This window comes from Grammomys surdaster, unplaced genomic scaffold, assembly GCF_004785775.1.
Source record: "Grammomys surdaster isolate TR1022 unplaced genomic scaffold, NIH_TR_1.0 170, whole genome shotgun sequence".
Classification (NCBI taxonomy): Eukaryota; Metazoa; Chordata; class Mammalia; order Rodentia; family Muridae; genus Grammomys; species Grammomys surdaster.
Genome location: NW_021604618.1, coordinates 5,931,509 through 5,956,840, shown reverse-complemented (window position 1 = coordinate 5,956,840; position 25,332 = coordinate 5,931,509). Strand labels below are relative to the sequence as shown.

Genomic DNA, 25,332 nt, shown 5'->3' with positions numbered 1-25,332 from the left:
CTCAGGACCTTGGAAAAGCAGGTGGTACTTTTAACCACTGAGCCCTTTCTCCAGCCCACATTTTGATTTTTTTAAAAGTCAGATTTTATTATACAGTTTTTCATAGTTATAAAATTATAAGCAATCTAAGTTTATACAATATCTCCCTAAACGGACCTAAGTATTAATAATGTTAACTACTCCATAATATCTAAATTTCAAATCCCAGCTCCCATTTTACAGCTCCCATTTTACAGGTAGCTAAACTATTAGAAATAAAATTGAACATAAGTGGTCAGTGAGCAATAAAATCTGTAGGAAGCATGGAGGTCCTTGTGCTCACAGTTAGCACTAGGGGAACCTGGAATGTTAGGATACAGGGATGTACTTTCAAAGAGAAGGAATGCATAACCTGTTATCCACCTAGAAGGCTGGGAACAGAAAAGCATTCCAGCTTGGGGTCCTTTGGGCAATCTGTGTGGTAGGAGTCCATGTCTGAGCCCCTCCCCTCAAAGCTTTTTTTTTAAGTCAGTCTATAGAAGCCATTATGGAAGGTGCTACACTTATGATATAATGGTTTGATGTGTTTATATCTAATCTTTTCTTAGCTTACTTTGTTCCTCAAAGAGATTTATGTATGCTTTTATCGTATACACAGGACTGAGTTAATTATCATGAGAAAAGTTTTCACCAAGGTGAGCTGGGCTTACATATGCTAAAAATAAACCACTCAGCATCATACTACAGAAATTTGAAGCAACAACAAGTACCTCACTGCACTGAACTGAACTACATTCTTGCCTTCCGGGGATTACCACGCTGCTGGCCACAGAGGCTACAGAGATCCTTACAACAATCTAGATCCTGACTCTAAATTTAGTAGCTATATGCTAAATCACTTGTCTTTAGTCCCCAGGGAACATAATCCTGAAATCATATATATTAGCAAAATGTGCCCCAAATTATACCCTTAAGAAAGTAACATTCTGCATAACCAGAAGCTTCCAAATAAATCTTTTATGAAAAATATTCCTGTAGACGAAGAAATAAGATTAAAATTCCTCATAACATTCCCACAAATTTTAAGTTAGCATAAAGCAGAAGCTACAATGTGAATTACAATAAATATCACAAGTTTCCGAGGAGAATTTTACACAACTCCAAGTTGTTTAATTATTTCAGGATTGAACAGTCTTAAAGAGCAATTAGAAATTACATTAAAGTAACATTAAATCACAGAGCAAACCTAATGTCACTGCAGATCCTAGACGGTAGGAGGTCACTAGGCTTTAAACATACCTGCCATAGCAAAGTCCTAGCAGAAAAGCAGGAAAAAGAACATTCTCACTTCACCAAGTGACTTACATGACAAGCAGGCTACCCAGAAACAACCAGCTTCCACTTTGACTTCCATTAAATCTTGTTACTATTGGCCAGGACTATGCACAGTATGCTAAGAACAGGAGTTCAGCCAGTGACCAGAATGGGGTCTCTGCCCAATCCTGGAGCCTGCACCGAAGGAAACTGGGTTTTCAGGAGACAGTCTGGGCTACATTCTTTGTGGAAGGTGACCAGCAGGCCACCCTTTTCTTCTCTGTCAGGCAGGGCTGGGTTCTGCTGAGGAGACACAGGACAGGAAAAGAAGTTCCTCTCCACATTCCACAGTGTTTTCAATTAGAATTGTTTTCTTGTATTATTATATTTTTTACTAACCTGAATTTTTTGGGTGGGGGTGGGGTTGATCAGTTTAAAACATCAAGGACACAGAGAACACACAGAAATAAATAGCTTCGTCCTTTTCGAGTGACTTCAAGGCTTGTGACCCAGTGTCCCGAGTTCAGGTTATCACATCTGGTTTCATTTTTATGGATTCTGGGAATTGGGAAGCATCCATCTGTTCCCCAGACAATCACATCAACTTTGAAACAAATGACAGTCACCCTGAGAACGCTGACATTTAAAAAGAGTATTTCAACGGACAATCAAATGTCTCTTGACTATGCCTTGTTCACTCCCTTAAGGCAACCAGGAAACTAATCACCAAACACCCCAGAAAAAAATGTAATGACATTTTATGTTAAGACGATGGAGAGAATCTGAGGCAAGTCAGAAAAGACAAAAAGAGAAAGGCACTTCAAAGTCTTAAGAATAACCTCGATAGTAATTAAAATGCTTTCTAGTCACAAGAGAATTAAAGGAAACTCTAGATAAAGCAGAAACAAGCAGCTTCTCCTTAAGAAGATATTCTAATTGCACACATAATTTACATTAGTCTGATTTTGTTTGATATTGGTGCAAATTCAACTTTATACCAGTCACAGAACTTAATGGTTGGGGATCATCCCACACCTGTCAGTTGCTTTTACTAGAGTGAGGGCACACTTCTTGCACTTTAATGCACTTTTCCTCTTCATTCTCCGAAAGAAAGAAGAATGGCTAGAAACGGTGATAGCCAAAGGACAGTAACCAATTACTACACTAGAACCACCATCTGGCCTGATCGGAATATGTATGACTTGGAGAAAAATCTTCAATAGTAAGTTGGGCGTTTTTCTAAGGAGAAACAACTTTAAAAATAGCAATGCTCTAGACTGGTAAGAAAAGACGGCCAATGCACGCTGGACTGTAGATTCTTGTAGGCCACTTGGTACAAAGAGAATGGTTAGGAGTTGGGGAGCTGGTGAAGTACGGATAGAGAAACCAGCTTTCTAGTTAAGACGTGATCCTGAGGACCTTTCTAGACGCTGGCTCTGAATGTCAGCTTGGTTATTTTAACTCTGAATTCATGGCAATTGAGTATCATGAAATAACTGGTTGGCTTATGACAAACACCAAATGCTGCAAGTTCTAAAACTACCTAAGATGCATTTTAGCTGATGGACCCTAAACTGAAGTGACATATCTGTGTTAGTAGTAGGGACAGTCACACCAACTTTCCACTGTTAAAGCCGTTTAGTGAGCATTGTCAGTGTTCGGTGGCTTAGCACTGAGCTTCTCAAGATGGACACTAGAAACACCTAGTCCGACTTGCTTTATAGGTAGGAACAATTTAAAGCTGGGAACAGTTTAACTTATGCAAAAAAAAAAAAAAAAAACCCTAAAAAAATACTAAAATTTTTTTTTCTTAAAAAAAAAAAAACAGTCAAAACCAAAGCAGGAAATGGCTGTTCTTCCTAATAGAGACATTTTAAAAAGAGAAATCTGCTCAGGAAATTCTTAAATGTCATTTCCTTTTCTGAAACACGGAGAGGGGGAGGGGAGCTGATATTTTGTGGTGATATTTAATGTAAAAAAGTTAAAAAAGACATACAGAAAATAAGTCCTCAACTAGCTGATTACATTTTCTTCAGGCAATTTCTAAATAAATATAGAAATAACTACTGTTTGCTGTAAAAAAACGACGACAACAACAACAACAACCAAAGCCACATTTATCCACTGGGAAACAACTACAAGACTGGAGGCCATGCAGCGTTCCTTAGGTAGAAGGTGCTACAAGCAGCTCAGCTAAGGGACACACATTTCCATGACCCAACCAGAGACCTGTGATTAGCTTGTGCTAATGGTAAGGGACAAGGCCTTTCCCTCACCTTCATGGGTGGAATGGAAGCAAGGGGAAACATGAAGAGGTCAAAGTGACTCTTGCTAGCTACAGCTGAAAATCAGACTCCTTGATCAAGGGCTCTGAGCATTCTCTGGAAGCAGGGCAGGTTTGAGCACTGCTGGGACTCCTATTCAGCTGGAGATACGAATGCCTTCCGTATTACCAGAACACGTAGCTGATCTTGTGTAAACAGCAGTAGAGGATTCCCTCCGCTTCCTTACAAAGGCTCTAACTAGTCGTAGGACTCCCTGAGAACTAGATTCCAAAGTACTACATATGTACAGGACATTAACAAATACACAGCAGCACAACAGTCACCTCTCCACATTAGGGACACCTGCCATGCTAATACATTCCACAGAATATGCTCAGAACCTCTACTGAGCTGGACTAAAGCCACCACTCAAGCTGAGCGTCCACACAGCCGTGAGAGCCAACCTTGGATTAGGCATCTCTCAGGTGCCTACAATTTCCCAAGTTCCAATAAATTCTGTTTTGAGGAAATCAATATTTATTTATTTATTTATTTATTTATTTATTTATTTAATTTTGTGTGCACTGGTGTTTTGCCTGTATGAGTGTCTGTATAAGGGTGTCAGAACCCCTGGAACTGGAGTTACAGACTGGGGGTCCTCTGGAAGAGCGGCGAATGCTCTTAACCACTGAGCCAATTCTCCAGCCCCTTGGAGAAATCAATTTTGTTTCAATTAACTAAGCTAAATCAAAAGTTAGTTAAGAGGGCTGAAGTTCCCTGGCTGTAAGAGTTGCTGTCATCACCTATGAGGTGCCATTTAATGGCCGATGAGCTCAATCACTTGCTCAGGCTGGTGATTTTGTATTTGCAAGCAACAGAAGATGTGCAACGGGCTGTGGAAACCAAGCTGCACTGAACAGGCAAGAAAGGTTACATGGCAATAATACTCAACAGCTAGCAACCATGTGACCACAGTATTACAAACTGGGAAGATGCTGCCGGGAACGTATTTCAAAATATGAAAGCAGGGGAGAATGCTTGGTGTTCAATGGACAATACATTCACACTAAATAAGTAAGGGTTAAACCGGTCCCTGGATCCTTAGTGAACAATGGAGGAGGGAGTACATGAGAACTTAAGCTTTCCAGGGACCATGGTTCAAAGCCTCTGAAATTCACAGGAGTCAACTACAATGAGAACTCAACACCAGAGCAGTAACTTTTCCACTGGCACCAGCACAGGCAGTGGTGATTCTCATGTTTAATAAAGTAAAGTGTCCTAAAACACCTCGAGTTGTTAAGGCACCAGCATTATTAAACGACTGAGTTTCAGCACACTAACTCTGGCCTTTGTTTTACAGTAAAGTACATGGACATCCGAGAAGCCCATGGAAGCACAGTGAAGAGGTACCCTGACAAACAGATGAGCCACAGGCCCTTAAATGTGAAGGTGTTGAAGACAGAGGGGACGTGTAGGTTTCCATGGGAATTGCCTCAGATATTTGTCAACAGTGAGGAGTGGAATGTGATCTCACTGATGACATCTGCTGCTAGGCCTCACACCTCTCCCACTGCTTGTTTGACTATTGTTTACTGGGACCGGGCACAGAAAGCATGGCTTTTCCATATGGTTCTTTGTTTTTGAACACAAGTAAATGGACACTACACCCCTGCATCAGTACTTCGTGGCTGGAAACCCTCCTTCCGAAGGCCACCCATGTCAAAGCGGGTAGAGACTTCACAGCGAACTAATAATGTATCATCCTTAACGAAAGTTCCCTGTCTTAAGGCTTCCAGGTGCATAAATGTTACATAGCCAAAACCTTTGGGGTTCCGTGGGATTGTGGGTCGCTGAAAGGCAAGCAGTTCTGGTTTAGCATCCATGACCTCTTCGTGGTTTTGCCTTATAACTGCTTCAGACTGATCAAGAATTGTAAGGCGTATGGTTCCCTGGAAGGGCCAGGGGAGGTGGCTGTCATATTCTCCTTGCATTGTGTGGACAAAGAGGGATATATAGTTTGCACAGCGCTGAGCCGTCGGTAGCTGAAGGTGCAGGCGCATGCACAGCTTGTACCCAGGTCTGCCTGTGTAGAACCCAGGGCTATGAATGACAACAGGTCTTTCCTCTTCTTGGGATTTCAAGTGCATCCCAAAGTTGCCAATCTTCCAAATGTAAATCCCGTTACACTGCTGTGCTTCCATTTCGGCAACCTTGTCCTCAAGAGTTCGGATGGTCCGTTTGAGATCGCTCACATGCATACTCTGAGTTTCCATTTTGGCAGTCAGCTCCCGGATTTGATGGTCCTGTCTTACTAGGCGACCCTCCAACTGTTTGATAGTTTCCTCATAATTTGGGTCCTCTGGGCGATATCCCCGGGATGGAGAGGAAGCATCACATGGACACAAAGCGAGGTTAACATTATGAACAGCCTGGGCCAACAGTCTCATGTGCAACTGGGTATTCTCCTGCAAGTGTCGTGCCAAGTGATTCCTCTGCATCTGAAATGAGGAACAAGCTCTAAGCTGTGGACATCACTGAGGTCGAGGAAAAAGAGTAGGCCAGCCAGCAAGAGGCTGGAAAAGGAGCATCACAATTTCTCTGAAATCTTTATCACTTCTCTGTTGTCACCTGATCCAATGAAATACTCCTCTCATTTTGTTGGAGCTAACTGATGAACACTCTGAGCTGTCACTCTGATAACTCTCCCTTCTGTCTGTGAAAGCAGCGTCTACACCCCTCCTTTGCCAACTCAGACAACAAGCACCCAGGTCTCTTTTCTGTATGCTCCTTCTTCCTCTAATGCTTCCCTCCTCAGATTATAGCTGACAGAATCTTTGCATTATAAAAACAAAGCAAACCTCTACGGTCATGCTTTGTTTTAGCCAATAGCATTATTCCCCCTTTCATTTAAAACCACCTGGGCCTATCTGCCAAGTCCTCACCTCACACTTATGGTGCTGACTGCTTGCTAACTGCCATCACTATGGTATTCTAAGGTCATCAAGTCCCAAATGTTCTATGATAATCATAATTATATTATCAAAAAATAGAAAATACAGGTGAGTAAAAAGAAGACAGGCTACCAACTATCTCTCTTCACTAATATTTTGATATATGTAACATTTTTCTCTATGTACACAATAAAGAACTTTCTCATAACATTTAAATATGAGTTAACATTCTATTTTAGTTTTTAAACTGTGAGGTATGTTTAAGTATTTGTAAAAGTACAGTGGAGAAGCAAACATGTAATTGCATACCCCAGACAGAATGACACCAACACACACATCAAACTGTCAGACACTTCACAGGGTGACCCTCTCTTGAAGCTGCCCTGGGGACAGTGGCGGGACTGTCCAGCTCACTGCATCACTTGTTATAAGTACTGTTTGCTTCTCTGTCCTGTAACACTCACCCTGTAATACCACTTCACCGTTTCTTACATGTGGGCCATCTCCACTCAAATGTGCCAGAGCTGAGAAGACTCAATTCCATTAAAACACCTTCTCTTCCTTTGTAAGCTTCTGCCTGTGTTCACTGCTTTTGTTGAAGTCTTTCCCTCCGAGCCAATGACTAAGGCTCCAGTCCTTCTGGATGCCCTGCCTTTTCTCTATCTACTTAGTTCTTATTAGACTTTCATTCTGGATGCGCCCCCCCTTTCTCTGCCCATCTATTTAGTTCCTATTAGACTCCTCTGTAATATGCCTGGGCTCCTACATCTCTCTCCCCTCACTTTCATTACTCATGCTGCCCTGATTTTGGGGGCTGTTAGTGAAAAGCTCACATACTCCCTTTCCTTATTCTACTTCAGTCTTCCCTGCCATTGCTAGATTGAATAACATAAAAAACAAAAAATAAAAAAACTGCAAAACAGAAAAATACTTTAATAAATCACCATATTCATTTTCCCTTGTCTTTTTTAAAAAGATTTATCTATTTATTTTATTTACATGAGTAAACTGTCACTGTCCTCAGACACACCAGAAAGAGATCCCATTACAGATGGTTGTGAGCCACCATGTAGTTGCTGGGAATTTGACCTCAGGACCTCTGGAAGAGCACTTAGTGCTCTTAACCTCTGAGCCACCTCCCCAGCCCTTTCCCTTGTCTTCTTGGACTTTTTTTTTTTTTGGTAAAATTTTATTTTTATTTTAAACTATAGGTGTGTTTGGGGATGTACATGCAAATGCAGGTGCTACAGGGGCCAGAGGATCCTCTGGAGCTAGAGTTCCAGGCCACTGTGAGCCACCTGATATAGGCAGATGCTAGCAACGCCTGAAGCATTGTCCAGGGCTGCCCTGAACACTGTCCTTCCCACCTGCGAAGATTCAGTCCACAGGCTGTTAAGATGGCTCAATGAATAATGCCACCAAGACTGATAACCCTTTGATCCCCTGGGATCCACATGGTAGAAGGAGAAAAGTAACTCCTATAAGCTGTCCTTTGACCGCCACATGCATGCATGGAACACACGGACCCCCATACATACTGATGTACATTCGTGCACATGTACGTGCACACACAAATGGAAAAAGACAAATATGTAGTTTAGACATGTTCAGTTATGCTTAAATACTTTAGCCACTGCCAAGTATTGTGTGTAATGGTATCAGTACTCACAATAGTTTACACCAATGATGTTTATATAAATGTTTTATAAAAACTTAAAATTTAAATTTGTTAGTATTCTTCAGTAGGCCATAGATCTGAGTATATTTTTTAAAAATTCATATTCCAGAATTCAAAGAAAACTTACCTTTTCATGACAGCCAAAAACATTGAATGTGCAAGGGATCGGAGCTGTTGGGCAGTCTAGATCATAATGATTAGGCATCTGAAAATCAAAACAAAGGCTGAAAAATGTCTTCCCCTGCATATCATGTTCTAGATGATGTCAGTACATTTAAAAGTAAATTTAACTTATATGAAGCAAAACTATATATGGCTTCTTCACAATTCTGAGAGAAATTAAGTAGTAACATCTTACAATATCACCTCCCATTTTACTAAACTTCATTTCTTACAATGGATTTGTTTCTACTGTAGGGAACTGGCGCCCTCTTGTGGTATTTTTCAAGAAAACACTCTGACAACCCCAAAGCCCTCTCTGAAATCTCAGTCATTTAATAAGGGACAAGTCATACATTCATTAAAACCACTGACCAGATCTGTTACTTCTCGTCTGACAACCTTTTATAAGTTACCTTATGTCTGAAGCCCCGGCCTATTCTGGTTCTACTGGGGAACTCTGTTGTTATATGGTAGAGAGGCAACCATCCTGGACTGGACACAGCACCCCAGCCTCAACTCAAGTGAAGGTGTGGTTACAGGACTGGCTTAGTTGATTTAAGAGAAGTATTACCAGTCGGCACATTCCACACTGCCATACATTTGCTATTCTGCTGGAAAGGTTAAAAAAGACTGACCCTGAGCACAGATCATGGAGACTTTTCTTATATGTTTTACAGCTCTAGAAAGAGAACCCCAGGATTTTCCCTCCTGTGTATTTTTATCTTGTTTTTTTTTTTTTTTTTTTGTGGTCTATGATGCCAACTGAGGTTGTCAGTACAATGAAGCCATACTGACGGGACTGGAACAGATTGCTCTGTCATTTTCTATCCTTTGAGCTGTCAAACCTAGGGTCGATCATTGCATACTTGCCTGTGTGGTTCACAACGACTCTCCCAGCTCTGTGATCATCAATGATTTCAAATTTGCCATGCAGCCATGTTTTGCTATCATGGTAACTACGTGAACAATGAATGACTTTGGAGCACAGCCAAAGGATTGGTGTGCTCACTCAGGACCTCTTTTCAGCACGGCTGAGGTTCTTGAGAGCATCTGCTAGGACATTCATGTGCACCATGGTGACATGGTGGAGAAATTTGGGTCTTTGATTTGGGTGCTCAAAGATATCCTCTTTAGGGCGAGTTCATTAAAGGAGACCATACTTTAAAAATGGTACCAAGGGAGCCAGGTATGAAGGCACAGCCTTTAATCCTAGCACTCAGAGGCAGCGGCTGGTAGATTTCAGTAAGTTCAAAACCAGCCTGATCTACATAGTGAGTTCCAGGCCAGGAAGGGCTACATGGAGACACCTTGAAAAAAAAAATCAAAATCAACCAACCAAATACAGAAAAAGTAGCAAGGGGTTGGATAGGCAGCTCACTGGCAAAGTGCTCTTGCCTATCATATGTGAACCTGGGATGTGAAACCCCAGCACAGAAAGGAAAAAAGAAAAGAAAGAAAAGATAGGGTGACAGAAGAGGAGGAGCAAGGAGAGGAAGGACAGAAAGAGGGAGGGAGAAGCCAAGTAAAAGTAGGGCCCAAGTTTCAGTAGAGATTGAGCCACAGTTGTGGACTGACTGAGATGACGTCCATGTCACAGCAAGGATCAAAGTCCAATTTTTCTGATGTTTCATTTATGGATTCTGTCTTTATTACATTTTATTTTTGTTGAGCTTTTATAAATATAGCATAGTTTCCATCAAATATTAATTGAGAACATAAAAGGAAAACCAGAGCTGTGAGATGACTTCATAAGCAACACATTTAACACATTCAAATTAGGATTCCTAGAAAAATACTACTTTACTAACAGCTACATAGAAACACTCAAGTGGCAGGTCCTGTTGCTTCTTCCTATAAGTAAGCTAGTTAATGAGTTTCTTCACTTACAGACGTTTCTGGGCACACATAGATTTAGTGACTAATATTTATCCTTTGTGGGTAAACTCCCTAAACATCAACCGATTGCAACTGGATGGAATTCTCCTTTTTTGATTAATAATTATAAGGGTTTTTTTTAATCACTATTTCTGCCTTCCATGATGATCACCATAGCTGGGGACACTGCAGGTTCTGGAAGCCTTCTGCAGACTCCAGGAGCTGGCATGACACAGTACTGAGCTACTAAGCAGAGGAGTTTTCTCCTGTCTCCCTGCTCTCAGCCAGTCTCTGACAAGGAGGCCCTCATCGCAGTGTATAAATCCAATCCTCTGTAAGTCTGTTTTGTCTTTAAGTGGGGCCTTTACCTTCAATTGTTTTGATCTTAAACGTATCTGATTTGGTTGAGTTTTTGTTCATTTCTTTGTCTGTGCTAGGGATCACACTTGGAGCCCTGGGAACTAAGCAGAGTCTCTCCTCCCCTGAGTTCCATCCCTAGCCAATGGAATCCTTTTTTGTGGGGCAAGGAGGAGAAGGGTCTCTCTGTGTAGTCCTGGAACTTACTATCTAGTCATGTTGGCCTTGAACTCATGGAGATCCACCTGTCACCTGAGTGCTGAGATTAAAGGCATATACCACCTGGCTTACCAACCAATGGAGTTCTTATAAATACATATAAACACAGATATTATGCAAATGACTCAGAATTTTAAGTACCTAAAATGTTATATTTTGATTCCTTTGAAATGTCTGTTAATTACATTAATTTTTATAATATTTTGAACAACAGATTGCTTAAAAATGTACTAATTTTGCCTTATTAATTTAAATTGTCAATTAAAAAGACCTAGCAGTTGTTTAAGCTCTTAAGGAAATAGTGATTTGCAAAAGAGAGTCCTACCTGTTCTCTGATGAGGATTGTACCACAGTACTCACAGATGATATTTGCCAGAGGACAGCTCTGATCATGGAGCTAAGTTGTAAGAGAGAATGAAGAAATGTATGAGAAAATCTGAAAAATTAAAAAGACTGATTTTTATAGATAATTTTTCACCATGAGCAAATGAAGGGTATTTGCTTATGCATAGTTAAAATGTGGGACTTCTGCTAGTGAGACTTAGTCTCCAGACTTCTTCAAAGAATGTGTCAGCATACACAACACTGTTAGCTCATTTCTTTTTACCTCTAGGCAGAGTACTCCTGATTAGCATAGATTGTACTTGCTAATGTTGGAATTCTCCAAAGGCTTCAGTTTTTAGCATCAGCATGACAAGTTAGTAACAATTCTTTCCAGTAAGTTAAAGTAAACAAACAAACAGTAGGGCAGGAGGCTTTGGTGCCCAAGTTCTCAGAAGGGTGAGCCCCATTTTTTGGAACACAGTAACTGGTTTACTTGATAGGCTGAAAATAGATAACTTTCCTCATAAGTTCATCCAATTTGTTCAGGTTGAGAAAGGTACCAATTTGTTCCAATTATGAATGAGATTTTACATATTTAGTAGCGATTTTATCAGCATACAAAATATAAAATGCTCAATTTCCTGAGGAACAATTTAGAGGAATACAATTTTAAGGAAGTCACTGAGTACAGGGTAGGATTTCAGTGTCAGCCCGACAGACACTGTTAGGATGAAACTGATTGGCCTCCTTACATCTCAGGAGAATGAAAACAACCACTCAACGTCACAAGTGCCGGGTTCCATGCTGCTTCTACTGCTTCTACACTGACTTGGTACCACCAGAGCACACTTGCTGTACTTAATGAAGTCTCTCTTAGAGATGCAAGACCTCACACTCTTTGTGAAACAAGTCTGTAGAAATCTTACACAGTAATCATACTACTTGTTTGTCCATGACCAATCATTCATTAAAATTCAGACAGGGAAGGAAGCCAGCATGTATCTTTCCTAGCAGCTTTCTTTCATTGTTTACTCTCGGGAACTAGTTTAAAATGCTTTTTAAGGATATGCAAATACAAACTCCACACTTAAGGATTTGTGAGTGCCTTGAAACTTTATTCCTTTCGTAACAACTGGTTTTAAAAAACTGATGATATAAACTCATTTTTGTAGTTACATCCTATGTAATGCTAAACCCTTTCAAATATGCACTTAAAAAGCAGTAAACAAATTTAAATTAGCACATACCTCTTTCTCTTCATATGCCATGGGCACAGCACAGTTTACACAAGAAACCTGTCTCCTGGGACAGTCCTCGATAATGTGTGTATTAACCTGGCACTTTTGGAAAGGACGTTGGCACTGGGGACAATTCACTAGAGCAAATTCACAATGTACTTGATGATCCTATATAAAGCAAAATAATTGATTAATATTTGAAAACCATAAAAAAGTTTTCTAAAGACAATCTCTTCTAATAATACATTTTTTCCCTCTCAGAATTAATTTTAACTGCCAACTAGATATAACCTAAGTCACCCCAAGAACAAAGTCTCACTGAGGGACTGCTCAGATCGGGCATGTCTATAGGGGACTGCCTTGACTATTAATTGAAGTGGGAGGGCCCAGCCTACTGTGGATGGCACCATTCCTTGGGCAGGTGGTCCTGGTCTGGATAAAAAGCTAGCTGAGCAAGGCTCTGTGAGCTAGCCAGCAAATTTTCTCAATAACAGGCAATGATCTGGAGCTCTAAGTCAAATAAACCCTTTCCCACCCTAAACTGCTTTTAGTCAGAGTAATCACAGCAACAGAAATCAAATTAGAACAGCGACTGAAGCCCAGATTCTCTAGCCATACACGGTATGAAGATCTTAATGGAACCTTTCAATTAATAATTGTGGATGTCAAGTTTATAAAAAAAGAATGTGAAGTCTCAAATTTATACTTCCAGTTAGGGAAGTTTTAGGAAGAAGTTGGATTTCCAGATTAGCAATTTAAACAATGCTGAAAGGGTCACTCTCACAAAAATGGCTGAAGAGGTGGCTCGGTGACTAAAGTGACTGCTGCTCTTCAAGAGGATCTGGATTCTGTTCTCAGCAGCCACACTGGGCTGACAACAACTGTCTGTAACTCCAAGGGTCCAGTACCTCTCTGGCCTCCAGGGGAACTTGCACACACAGTACACACTCAAACACACACGTATGTGTATGCATACACACAAATGAACAAATCTTTTTTAAAAAAAAAAAAAGAAAAAAGAGAAAGCACTAAATAAGAGGGACAGACTTCAAATATGCCCTAAACATTTATTTCAAACAGAATATTGACCATATTTGATTTCTGGTTTAAAAAAAATCAAAGAATTGATTTACCTTATTTAAAAAGAAAATTATCTCATTGCTTTAGCTAACTTTTTAACTATATAAAAATTTTATTTAGTGGATACTACAATGTGCAATTTAGAGAAATGGAAAGCATGAGGTTGTCACACTTCCTGTGTGACACAGAAACAAAGGAAACAGAAGGTGCTGAGGTAATGGCTAGAAGGCGTTTTTATTTTTAAAAAAATTTCAAAAGGCAAGAAATAAAGTTATGGGGTCAAAATTTAATTCTTACAATTAAAGAGCTCTTCAACTGTTATATTACAAGAACACAGACTTATTTTTGTTGCTGGGACAAAGCTGAAGCAGAAAGAAAAAAAAAACATTTTCTAAGTTTTTGCATTTAATGATGAAAGGGATATTAGTATTTGGCAAGAACCTGTTAGCCAATTGCTATAGCCTATACCACACAGGTAGCAGAGCAAAGGCTTTATGCTCTAGAGATTACATTGTGACAACAGCTAGAAGACACCCTTAATACCTCGAGATGTCTCAGTTCCATCTTTTGCAAACAGCCTTTATTTGGGCACTTTACTGTCAGGGAAAGAATCTCTCGCTTTGCAAAATTGTCAGGAAACAGTTGATTTTCCAGCAGTATTTCATTGTCAACTGGGCACTTGTGACCTGCATCCCTAAAAGAACCAGGGAACTTCGAGTTAGTAGTCTAAATCATCCATCTGTGCATTATATTGCACTGCAACACCCAAATGGTATGTGTACTGTAGAGTGTGGCTGACCTTTGCCACTTTGTAGGTTCTTCGTTTTTTTTCACCTGTTATCTCCGTTTCACTCCCTATCACTAGACTAGAGAGAAAGAAGGATAGAAGGGTGTAGAGAAAAATCTCTTGTGTACTATATGGTTGCATCACTTGTCAATAAAAACCTAGGGTCTATAGAAAAGGGTAGAATTGGAGGTGGGACATCTAGTAGGCAGAAAGGATTCTGGGATAGAGCCAAGAATGGGAGGACTGGCCCTGGAACATGGAAGAGTCAGAGGCATGGGAAGTGAGCAGAGGTAACCAGCTATGTAGCAGAACTTAGATTAGAATAAATGGGATATTAAGTTATGATCTAAACATGGAACAGCCAAAGCTTATAAACTAGGTATCTATAAATATATTTGAGTCAAGAGTCGCTAATCTGGGAGCATGGGGACAAGAGGAAAAACTCAGAATTTTACAAAGTCAAGAGGGAGAGAGGGAGGGAAAGAGGAAAGAGAGGGTGGGGAAGAGATCCCTGAATCTAATTTCTTTCCATTTGTTTCTTCTTTGAGCACAACTATTAACAAACTGCAAGCAATCCCTGTGAATGACCAACAACCTATCTCTCACCACATATCCTCTGAAAAAGTTCCCAGCGTTCCTAGTGCATGAGGCAAATCATAGTCAGCTGCTATGGACAGTCCAAAGCAGTCCCCATATCCTCATACTTAGAATTAAAGCAAAAGCACATTCTTATAATACTTCTGTGTTTTTAAAAAAAGAACCCCAAATTCCAGAATTCTCACTAGAGTTTATGAATTCATTTGCAAAATGAATGCAAACTAGCACCACACTGACTGTCTAAGAAAGCTAACAGGTGCTGGGCAGTGGTGGCGCACGCCTTTAATCCCAGCACTTGGGAGGCAGAGGCAGGTGGATTTCTGAGTTCGAGGCCAGCCTGCCTGGTCTACATAGTGAGTTCCAGGCCAGCCAGGACTACACAGAGAAACCCTGTCTCGAAAAATTAAAAAAAAAAAAAGAAAGAAAGAAAGCTAACAGGTTGTAGATTGTGGCATAGATTCCAGTTAGAAAATAAACAAAATATTGAATAAAATAGTCCGGTTGACATAAAAATGAAATGAAGAAACATTTGTTCATCACTGCTTTTGCTGCTATGACAGGACATGGTGCCTGCTCTCAAACAGCACAGAACTAATCAAAGTGAAGTGTAGAGATTATCTTTACGGGGCCTGATTAAGATTATATAAAGCATGCCAGCTGTGGGATCTCTATGCCAGCCTAGTCTACCTAGGGAGCTCCTGGACAACCAGGACTACATATTCAGTTTGAAAAGAAAAACAAAAACATAATAAACCATCAGATTCTTTTAAAACACTGAAAGCCAGGAACAAATCTATAAAACATATATAGCTAAGAGAAAGTAAGAACTTTACAAAGTAAGTCTATAATCATCACCTGTAGTTTTAGATAATCCAAAGAAAATGAAATTAGACCAAGATCTGTTTTGATTTCTTGAATGGCAGTGAATGATGACTTTACAGCAGTTGTTCTTGAGAGCACTGGAGTGGCAGTATGCAGCTACTTCTAGCTTCAAAGGAACTGGGGGAGTGAAGCCTCAGATATCCTTCTGTGGAATCTGTCTGTTTCATATCACTGTCCTACAACTTCCAAAATCTTTTGCTCCAAAGACTTCTAAAGGTTAGCCAGCTACCTTCTTAGACACTTGATAAAACAGTGCACATTTCAGCATGTCTCATGTGCTACCATTTTTACCTACTTTTAAAAGCATATAGAGGAGGAGGAACCTGATCTGCTGTGTGGTAACCCAGAGGTCCCAGGAGACACCATGACCTCACATGCTGGCACGAAGGTGGCACATGAGCATCTAGTGAGCACAGAGCAGATGCAGCCCATGGCCTAAGAGGGAGAAGACACTGTGCCATGATAAAGAATTATCTGGTCCCAAATATTAATAGTGCCAAGGCTGGAAAACAAACACACAAATAAATAACCTTATTCTCTAAAACCCTTACTAATTTAATGGTAACACGTTTCCCCTCAAACTGAAGAGCTGTGTTGCTCCCCTGTAACTTAATTCAAGCTCCAGGATATGGTCACCTTAATTTCAAGTTTTATTGGAAAGTTGGTGCAGAAATTGAGAGATAAAAATGTATAGACCACTGAGTAGCCCAAGATTGCCATAGTCTAATTAGGGATCATTTAACTTTGTTTCCTAAAGCAGCAATGCTCGACACAGCTTTGGAGAAGTGATTGGAACTACATGAGGGCTCTGACCTCCTCAGTGGAGGGATCCATTTGTGGTTCACAGACTGTTGGTCAGTGAGGAGGTAACAGAACCTAGGAGGTGAGACTGAGTTGAACTAAATGATGATCTTTTTTCTCCTGTATAGTTGAATCCACTTAAAACAATCACATACTAAGTGCCTATTGTGGAGAAGGCACTGTTCCTGTAACTAGAGAAAACCAATATAACATCTCAGTCTCAAGGATCTACTTTCCAGTTGTGTAGGCAGACAAAACACATTGATTTCTAGGTATTTAAGGGCAAAAGTGCCAGGGGAAAATGAGAAAAGAATAGCTTGGCAAGGAAGATCTGGTGTAGTGGAAGGCAAGTAGAGTTGTGGCTTGCCATGGTGGTATGGAGTAGCCAGGACTCCTATCAGTGTGTTTCAGCTCACCAAGCAGCACTGTGCCTACAGGTACAATGGGCAGCACGAGTCGAGGAATGGAAGGGAGTGAGCCCTTGGAGAGGGCAGAAAATGAATCACATGGCCTTCCAAGGACTTTTACTGCCAGACAATTCATGAAGGGTGTTCTGAGCCAAGGAGACGTCATTTGTCTTGCCACTCCGGCTGCTGTAATGAGACTGGAAGGGGTCAAGGCTAGGAGGGAGGGCTGTTAGAGCTGACTTACGCATGGCTGTGTGAGGAGGGTGTGGTTGTAGCAGCAGAGAGAAGGGATTAGATTATGGAAATGCTGGTCATCTTACAATTGCTCCTAGACAGGAGGCAACAGAACTTACTACAGCTAATAATAGAATACATAATCACTCACAGAATCAGGCTTCTTCACCTGGTTGGGTTTATCATAGAGTGGTTCTCAACCTTCCTGATGCCGAGACTCTTTAAGACAGTCAGTTCCTTGTGTTCTGGTGACCCCCACCCCCCTCATAACCACAAAATTACTTTCGTTGCTACTTCAAAACTGTAATTTTGCAATTGTTATGAATTGTAATGTAAATATCTGATATGCAGAATATCTGGTCTGCAACCCCCATGAAATGGTCATCTGGCCTCCAAAGGGGTTGCAGCCCCACAGGCTGAGAACCACTGCTCTAGTAGCCTAATTCAAGGCAAATTAAAAATATTACTTTCATGAAACAGAATCCTCTCCCAGTCTGCAACAGAATTGCTCAAGACAAAAGTAGCTATTTACTTTCCAGTGTTCCTGGTTGCCTGGGTGGGAAGACACAGAAGCCTCCATTCCTACCTCAGTACAAACTGGGATAGGACCCAACTGTCTCACTTTTCTGTCCATTCTGCTGTTTTCCTGGCCAGCGTTTTCTGTCTGCCTATTCTTGGGAGGGCCTGTTTCTCACAAGCTGTTTACATTTGGTTACACTTGCTATAGGGCACCATTCTTTCTTAAAATCAAATACCTTATGGATTTGATGATGCAGGCTTTGCAGAACCTGTGGCCACATGGTGTTTGCACTGGTTCCCGCAAAGCCATCAAGCAGATGGGGCACTCATACTTGCTTTCCAAAGGCGGGTCAAACTCCACATCATACCCCTGGATCTCCTCCATGAAGGAGCTGGAGAGGTGCCCCGTGCTGGCAGAGCCACTCACGCAGTCATCTTTCATTGCAGCACTGCAGGAGGCGGCCATGGCAGCACAGCAGTCACTTGACGACTGGCTGGACCCACAGCTGTTTTCACAGTTTAAGAGACTCATAGTAGCTTTGTTGTCAGTCAATCTGCAAACATAGCACGAAGAAAAACAATGACAAAATGCTGTAGCATGCAAATATATAGTTTATCTATATAGTCTCCTACCATACCGTTTTAATGTTATTTACAAAATAGCTTTTAAGGTGTTTTGAGCTTTGTTTCATAACTACCTCTTCATAGTAAGTTATCTCATTCCCTCCTTCACAATGTTTATGAATCGCCTATGCAGACCACAAAGACGATGCAGATCCTTCAAGAAAAGTTTGTGGACTAATGCAACAACAGGAGGTTGAAAAGACAAGAACTTCAACTGCAATACCCTCCTCTGTCACCTGTTTACAGTCATGCTCAGACCTTAGCGCCAGGTTTTTCCACATAACAGTCAATGCTTACTAAACATCCAGTGAGATGTGACTGTGAGCTTAGCCTTTAGCTGCTAAGCCACCTCTCCAGCCCTGAGGAAGTTCTCTACGTCACTGAAGGTCCTTTAGGTAGTCTAAGCTGAAGAGACTAGTACAGCTAGCAGGGAACCAAATGACCACATACCAGTCAGTTGTGGGTATGTGATCTGGGGCAAGTAACTGGAACCACTTGGAACTTTGTTTCCTTTTCTGTATCGAAAATTCCATGTGGATTTCTAAATGTTCAATGTGGTGATTTTTATTATACAGAAATAATGGAATTTAAGTTTGTCTCCTGCCTTCAGCCAGATCAGATGACCATGTTTTATTACTAATGCCTGGAAAAACACATGAGGCTTCTTTCCCTATGGAAAACTAGGAGCAGACAGACGCTTCCAAATTCTAAACTGTTAGGTTACATTCGTGAGATGAGATGTGAACATGGACAAGCCTGGTATCACCTACAACCAACCATGTCTTTAGCTTAGCTAATTATCTCTGAGGAAAATCCCTAATGCAAACTATAATTCTACAAGCAGAATTCAAATCTCTAGTCAATAGGCAGACAATTACCTCCATGACTGTCTATTCAAAAATTCTTTCTGTCACTTTGCCAAACGGAGGATTAATTAAGCAGTGGCTACCAAATCACTGAGATGGCTCAGTGGGTAAAGAAAGATGCTTGCCTCGAAACATGACCACCTGAGTTCAATCCTTAGAACCCACAAGTTGTCCTCTGACCTCCATACATGTGACACCTACCTCCCCTCTCACACAGCAATACATAAATGTATTAAATAACAACAAAAACTCTAATAACAACAACAACAATAATAATAAAAAGAAGGATGTTCTTAGTTGGCTCTCGTGGGGATAGGTCTGTTATCCCAACTACTAGAGAAGCTGATCCAGGAGGACAGAGAATTCTAGACAAGTCTAGATAAAATAGGGAAACCCTGTTTCAAAACAGTCAACAGAATGCTAGTGAAACAGCCCAGAGGTAGGCCTGCCTGCAATGTGAGGATCTAGGTTCAATCCCCTGAACTGGAAATGAAGACGGGTGCTCACGGCTTTCCACTATAACAACAAACACCTTTGCATATGCTGCAAGCCTTTCGATCCCTATCTGATAGGTACCTACAAAGAAGAAGGAGGGTTGGAGGATGGCTCAGACGATAAGAGTTCCTGCTCTTCCAGGACACCTGAGTTTCGTACCTTCATCCATGTTGGTTAGGTGGCTAACCTGTAACTCTGGCTCCAGGGAATCTGGCTTTTATAAGCACCTGAACTCACATGTATGTAGACACACAAATAATTAAAAATAAAATAAATCTCAAAACAAACAACAACAAAACCAAAACCTAAAGGTGGCAGTACTGAGGCGCAGTACAGAGCTCATGGCTAGTTTGGACAGCCCAGTAGGCTTTTCTCAGTCACTTGGTCATGACTTGGACAGAGCTCACAATCCTTTTATGCTTTAGTTTCCTCTCCTGTAAAATGAGGTTAGTGAAAGGTTCCATTTGATTCCTGCAAGGATCACATGTGTTAATGTGAACTAAAGCACTGAAGCTGTACCTGGCAATTAGAACAAGTTATTATTTCATGTTTTTACATAGTACAATTCTCACTATCAGAGTGAAAACCATGGAGCTTAAAAAGGCCAACTTGCCCAGGATCATCGTCGAAGTAACCGAGTTCGATCACACCCAAGGTCGACCTGACCCCAGAGCCTAGACACTTATGTACTACACTGTTTATCTGGGTTTCGACAAAAAAAATTTAAGATTTATTTTTTTAATGCTGTCCAGTGTTATTATATTGAGTTGATAAAACTCCAATGGTTCATCAGCAATTACATACTATTTTACTTTATTTTTGATATAATTTTTAAAAGTTGAAATTATCTCCCAAAGCCTTGCCATTTCTAATGTGAGCTTCTAGGAAAGGGAGACAGGAAGGAATGAGAGACCGTGACATACAGCAGAACTAGGTGTGCGTGCTTTTGTCCAAAAATTTGAGTGTAGAATCCTCTTTACTGCCTTCATATCTGAGGACTAAAGAGTTATGCCAACTCTGGATCATATCTTTTGTTATGTTCCCCCTCATACACATTCTTGTATCTATTTTCTTAGTCGTGGTTTCTAGTCATGGAAGTAGAATTGGGTGAAAGGACAAGTAATTTTTAAAGATTTCTGATAAATGATGTTGCTTATCCAAAATATATCAAAGGCTTTCTAATCTTCACTCCCATAGTGTATATACAAGAATGTCCATTTTTATGCCTTGATAACAATACATTAAACCTGTAACTTTTTAGCTGTTTTGTTTTGCTTAGTAAAGCCACTTCAGAGACATTTATACTTGTTACTAAGCTGCACAGCACATATCCATATGTGTTGATATGACAAGCGTCAATGAACTTAGTCTTCCTTTCCTGCCAAAGGTTTAGTTTAAAAATTGGCTTACAGACAGTCTCTGTTGTTTTCTTGCTGTCCAAGTCAAGATTTGACTGTCATCTGATTTACGGAGAACTTTTATGAATGACATGTTCCTAGGAAAACATGCCTAACAGCAACAATTTCCACTGAAGGAGTGCACTCCCCCCTCTCCACCTCTCCAACAGGGTTTCTCTGTGCAGTCCTAGCTATCCTGGAACTCATTCCATACTCCAGTCTAGCCTCAAACTCACAGAGATCCACTTGCCTCTGCCTCCAGTGCTGGGATTAAAGGCGTGAGCTACCACACCAGGCTGCAAGTGCACTCTTAAAAACCGTACACAAGCAGGAGGCAGTGGTGGCTCATTCCTTTAATCCCAGCACTGGAGGGGTAGAGGCGGTAAAATTTCTGAATTTGAAGTCAGTCTGGTCTATAGAGTGGTTCCAGGGCAACTAGGGCTACACAGAAAAACCCTGTCTCAAAAACAAACAAAGCCAACCCAAAACCTATACAAGCATCTGTGGACCAAGAAGTGGCAAGAGCACAGGGAGGTGAGCCAGGGACTGCTGTTTCCTGGGACTGACATGCCCACTGAATTCTTAACTCTCTCAGCAGCCTTGATTATCTGCTCAGGATCCCTCCTTGGGAGCTGCAGAGAGAGCCCAGCAGCTAAGAACAACTGTAGCTCTTCCAGAAGATCCAAGTTCGGATCCCAGCATCCAAGTCAGAAGGCTTACAACCAACCAGATCTCCAGCTCCAGGGCATCTGGTACCTTCCTCTGGCTTTCGTGGGCTACACATCTGAGGCATACACAGATACACACACCTCTACATAAATAAAAGTAAATAAATCAGTTAAAAAGATAAAGATTCCCTCCTTAATATTGTCAAGTTGGGGAACATCATCAAGGTTGGGGGAAGAACTCATAAAATGCCACCTTTCTCTGAGGGCTTATGTGCAGTTAAAGGCTAATGGAGGCGAGACAGTTTCTGTTAAGTTGCCTATGCTCCAGTCAAGAGCCCCTCACTCATGTTCCTGAGGGCAACCCTAATTAAATTCACTGGTTTACCAAAAACATACATATATACATCTATCATACATACCAGCTCTTTTATGGTATAAAGCATCAGAAGTGTTATCATTAGAAAAACAATGTAACCAATATCAGGTTGCTTTCATTACTTCTCATGCTTTAAGAACACAGAAACTTGTTTCTTGCAAATAACTTAACACATAGTAATTAAACTGCAACCTACTTAATATTAGGGAATTAAGCTAAAACAAGCATGTTTTACAAATATTTTCCCCTTTACTTTTACATCCTGCAACGACAGGTTAGAAAGTCACCTCTCTGACTTCCCTACAAGCTATCTTCATTAACGAGAAGGAAGACTGAGCTGAATCAGCTACCGAGGTAAGAACATAATATGGTGTATGAAGAAACACTATTCTCTGGAGATTCTCCTTATGAGCTGTTACAAAACTGGCCTCCAGACTCACTAAAATAAGTTTATATGAATTGGTATAAATATTTCTCACAACTTTTAAAAAATTTAAAAATTATTTAATTAATTAACTTATTTATTTGGGTTGCTTTCTCCATGAACAGAAGGGGCAGAATGAAATGCAAGTCCTTTATCTGGTATTTCATGACTGCAATTGTTTGCCCCTTACAATCTAGTACAGCATGCTTTGATGAAGCACCCTGGAGGTAACCCTTACCAACCTGTCTCAATTACACAGTGAGTTAATAGGGAAATCAGTCTTGTCAGAAATCATGGCTTATAGCTACAGATCTATATCTAGGTATAGAATATAATTCAGAGACAATGCTGTCAGATGTCTTGCATGTGGGGTAGGATGACCCACTGATGCTAATGCTAGGATGTGTGAAACTAAAGAAATGTCTAAGTTGTGTCTTGAAAGCATACATTCTAAGTCAGCTGGAGTGCATATATAAGTAAACATGTAATTCATAAATCAAAACTACACAGAAGAAAATACTGACAAGTTAACGTTAATTCTCTACTATAAGGGGCTCACTAGGTGGAGCCCACCGATTATCCTGTGACCTCCGTAGGCGAGCCTATGGAAGAAGGCCTACACACATACACACACACACACACACACACACAATGTAAAAAAACAAACCCAAACCCAAACTTTACTAACTGCAATCATGTACCAAATTCTTAAAAAAATCCATTCTTAAAATACAAAGACCTGAAAACTGTGCTATAATGGTTAAGAAATAATACAAATATTCGATTGATGTCATTTACCTTTGAACTCAAGTTCAAGGATCTTTTCCTTACTCAGAGATTGTTTGCTCCTCTAAAACCCGAGATTCTGGACACTCCCTTACACAAGTCAAGAGACCAAAATTTATAAGCAGTAGATATCAAGAAAAACAGGGCTATAATATTGAAATAGTATATATAGAACATCAAGTCTGAAATTCAGATATGATCCTTGTATCCATCATGTGGCCAAGCCACTGGTTCAAATACTTTCCTCTAATCACATGACACCAAGCCGGCCACACTTCACCCTCCACCTCAAAAAACCAAAAAGAACTCTCCCCAACCCAGCATCATCAAAGGATGTAAGAAATGCCAGCAGCTCAAGTCACAACAAAGCCTACACTTCATATGTGACAAGTTCTCATTTCTACACTTGTGTCGTAGGCTAGTCACCTGCTCTCAAAAAAAACCAAGCAAATCCTATGCATCCAAGCTTTAGGTGCTTTCTGTTCACACACTAAGGAAGACAGTCTAAGTCTCATCCGGAGTTCCCCTGAAGCCAAATACTAGGAACAGCTTTAGCAATACTGCGTCTGGAACAATCGCTAGAGTGCAGGGGTGGGGAGGGGAACATTGGTGTCATCGTACTTTTTTTAAAACAAAAAAACAAAAAACAAAAAACAAAAAAACTTGCTGCTTAGGTTAGATCCGCTCTCGAATTTAAAAGGGCACACAAAGAAGTTTTCCCCTGCACTCTGGGAGTTTGAAGGGATTTTTGTTTACTTTTCTTTTTAATTTAAGCTGGAAGGGACGGGAAAACCCAGCAGGCGATTTCCTTCCCTGGAAAGGGGAAAATACCAGGTGAGGAAGAGAAGGGCTGGGGAGTGGGGTGCCGTGAGCCTGAAGGCGACAGAAACGCCAGGAGAGGCTCCTAAAAACCAGGGGCGGGTTCGCGGGAGACCTGCAGTCCGGGGGAGGGCACAGAGGGCGCCCCTAGCTCGTGGGAGGACAGCGGCGCGTCCTGCACCTGTCAGACGACAGGGACGGAGGTGACCTGGTGAAGATACGGGGTCCTAGGGCTACCCAGAAGAGAGGGGACAGGGGGCAGAGTCCCAGACCCAAGGGAGGACCTGGGGATGGCCACTCTCCTCTGTGGGAAGCGAGGGCCCGCGGCGACACGTCCCTGTCCCATGGGGAACCGGGGGCGACTCTCCCGGGCCCGCGGCCACCGGAACTCAAGTTCGAAGCCGCTCACTCACCGATCGCACACTCAGAAACTTCACAGCCAACTGGGAAGGCTCCCCCGGGCTGCGCTGCGTCGCCTTCATACGCGGCACTCTGAGACCTAGTGGTTCCGACGCCAAACTGCCGGTTCGTGGGCCGCGGCTGCTGCGTCCGCCGACGGCCGGAGCCTCAGCCCCAGCCGCGGCCGCCGCTGCTTCCGCCTTCTCAGCTCGCCAGGAGCAGCGAAGGGAGGGGAGTGCGCCCCAAAACAGAGCGGCCCTGCTGGAGAGGGCGCCCCCTAGCTGTGGTCCTCCACTCTGCAGTTGTCAACCCCGCCTCGGAAAGTGTGTGCGTGTGCCTGTGCGTGTGCGTGTGTGTGTTTTAGTATAGATAGCAGTAATCCCAAATTATATTTTCTTAGACTTCCTATGCAAGCAGGAGAAATTTGACCTTTGGGAGTTTTAAATCCCACCCCTACCCCGCCCTTCTCACAAAGAAGTTTCAACAGGCAGAACCCTACATTAATCACGTAGTCCTTCCTCACATCAGTGAAAGAGAGTCGTCTCATGCATGAAACATTTCTTCACAATCGCTGCCATCTGCACTAGCCCATTCTCCAACATTGTCACGGAAGAGCTATTTTGAATTCCCAGTTTTACTGGATGCAAATATCTACAGATTGAAACTGGCACACTGCAACAGATGCCCAAAAGATTTTCAACCTTATCTGAAGATTTGACTCATCTTCTCCATCTGATACGGAAGGTATTACTGTGTATTAAAGTTGCTAGGTAAGGTAAGTAAATGCATGTAAATAAATTATTTAAAGTT

General features: G+C 41.4%; 1 protein-coding gene across 1 annotated transcript; it reads right to left on the bottom strand.

The window, feature by feature from the left end:
* Positions 1-981: 981 nt before the first annotated feature.
* Positions 982-24,735, bottom strand: Traf6 (TNF receptor associated factor 6). Its single transcript, XM_028767058.1, has 7 exons — positions 24,537-24,735; positions 17,905-18,222; positions 13,985-14,135; positions 12,371-12,529; positions 11,125-11,196; positions 8,314-8,391; positions 982-6,055 (listed from the first exon to the last, which is right to left on the bottom strand). The coding sequence occupies exons 2-7, from the start codon at positions 18,198-18,200 to the stop codon at positions 5,219-5,221; spliced, it is 1,593 nt and encodes a 530-aa protein (XP_028622891.1). The 5' UTR covers positions 18,201-18,222; positions 24,537-24,735; the 3' UTR covers positions 982-5,218.
* Positions 24,736-25,332: the final 597 nt, after the last annotated feature.

What these genes read in the sequence shown, in the direction of transcription:
- Traf6 (XM_028767058.1), bottom strand. Translation starts at nt 18,200, where the DNA reads ATGAGTCTCTTAAACTGTGAAAACAGCTGTGGGTCCAGCCAGTCGTCA. An exon ending in TGGCATATGAAGAGAAAGAG is followed by an intron (nt 11,197 to 12,370) that starts GTATGTGCTAAT and finishes CTTACAACTTAG; the next exon opens with CTCCATGATCAGAGCTGTCC. An exon ending in CAATCCTCATCAGAGAACAG is followed by an intron (nt 8,392 to 11,124) that starts GTAGGACTCTCT and finishes TTTGATTTTCAG; the next exon opens with ATGCCTAATCATTATGATCT.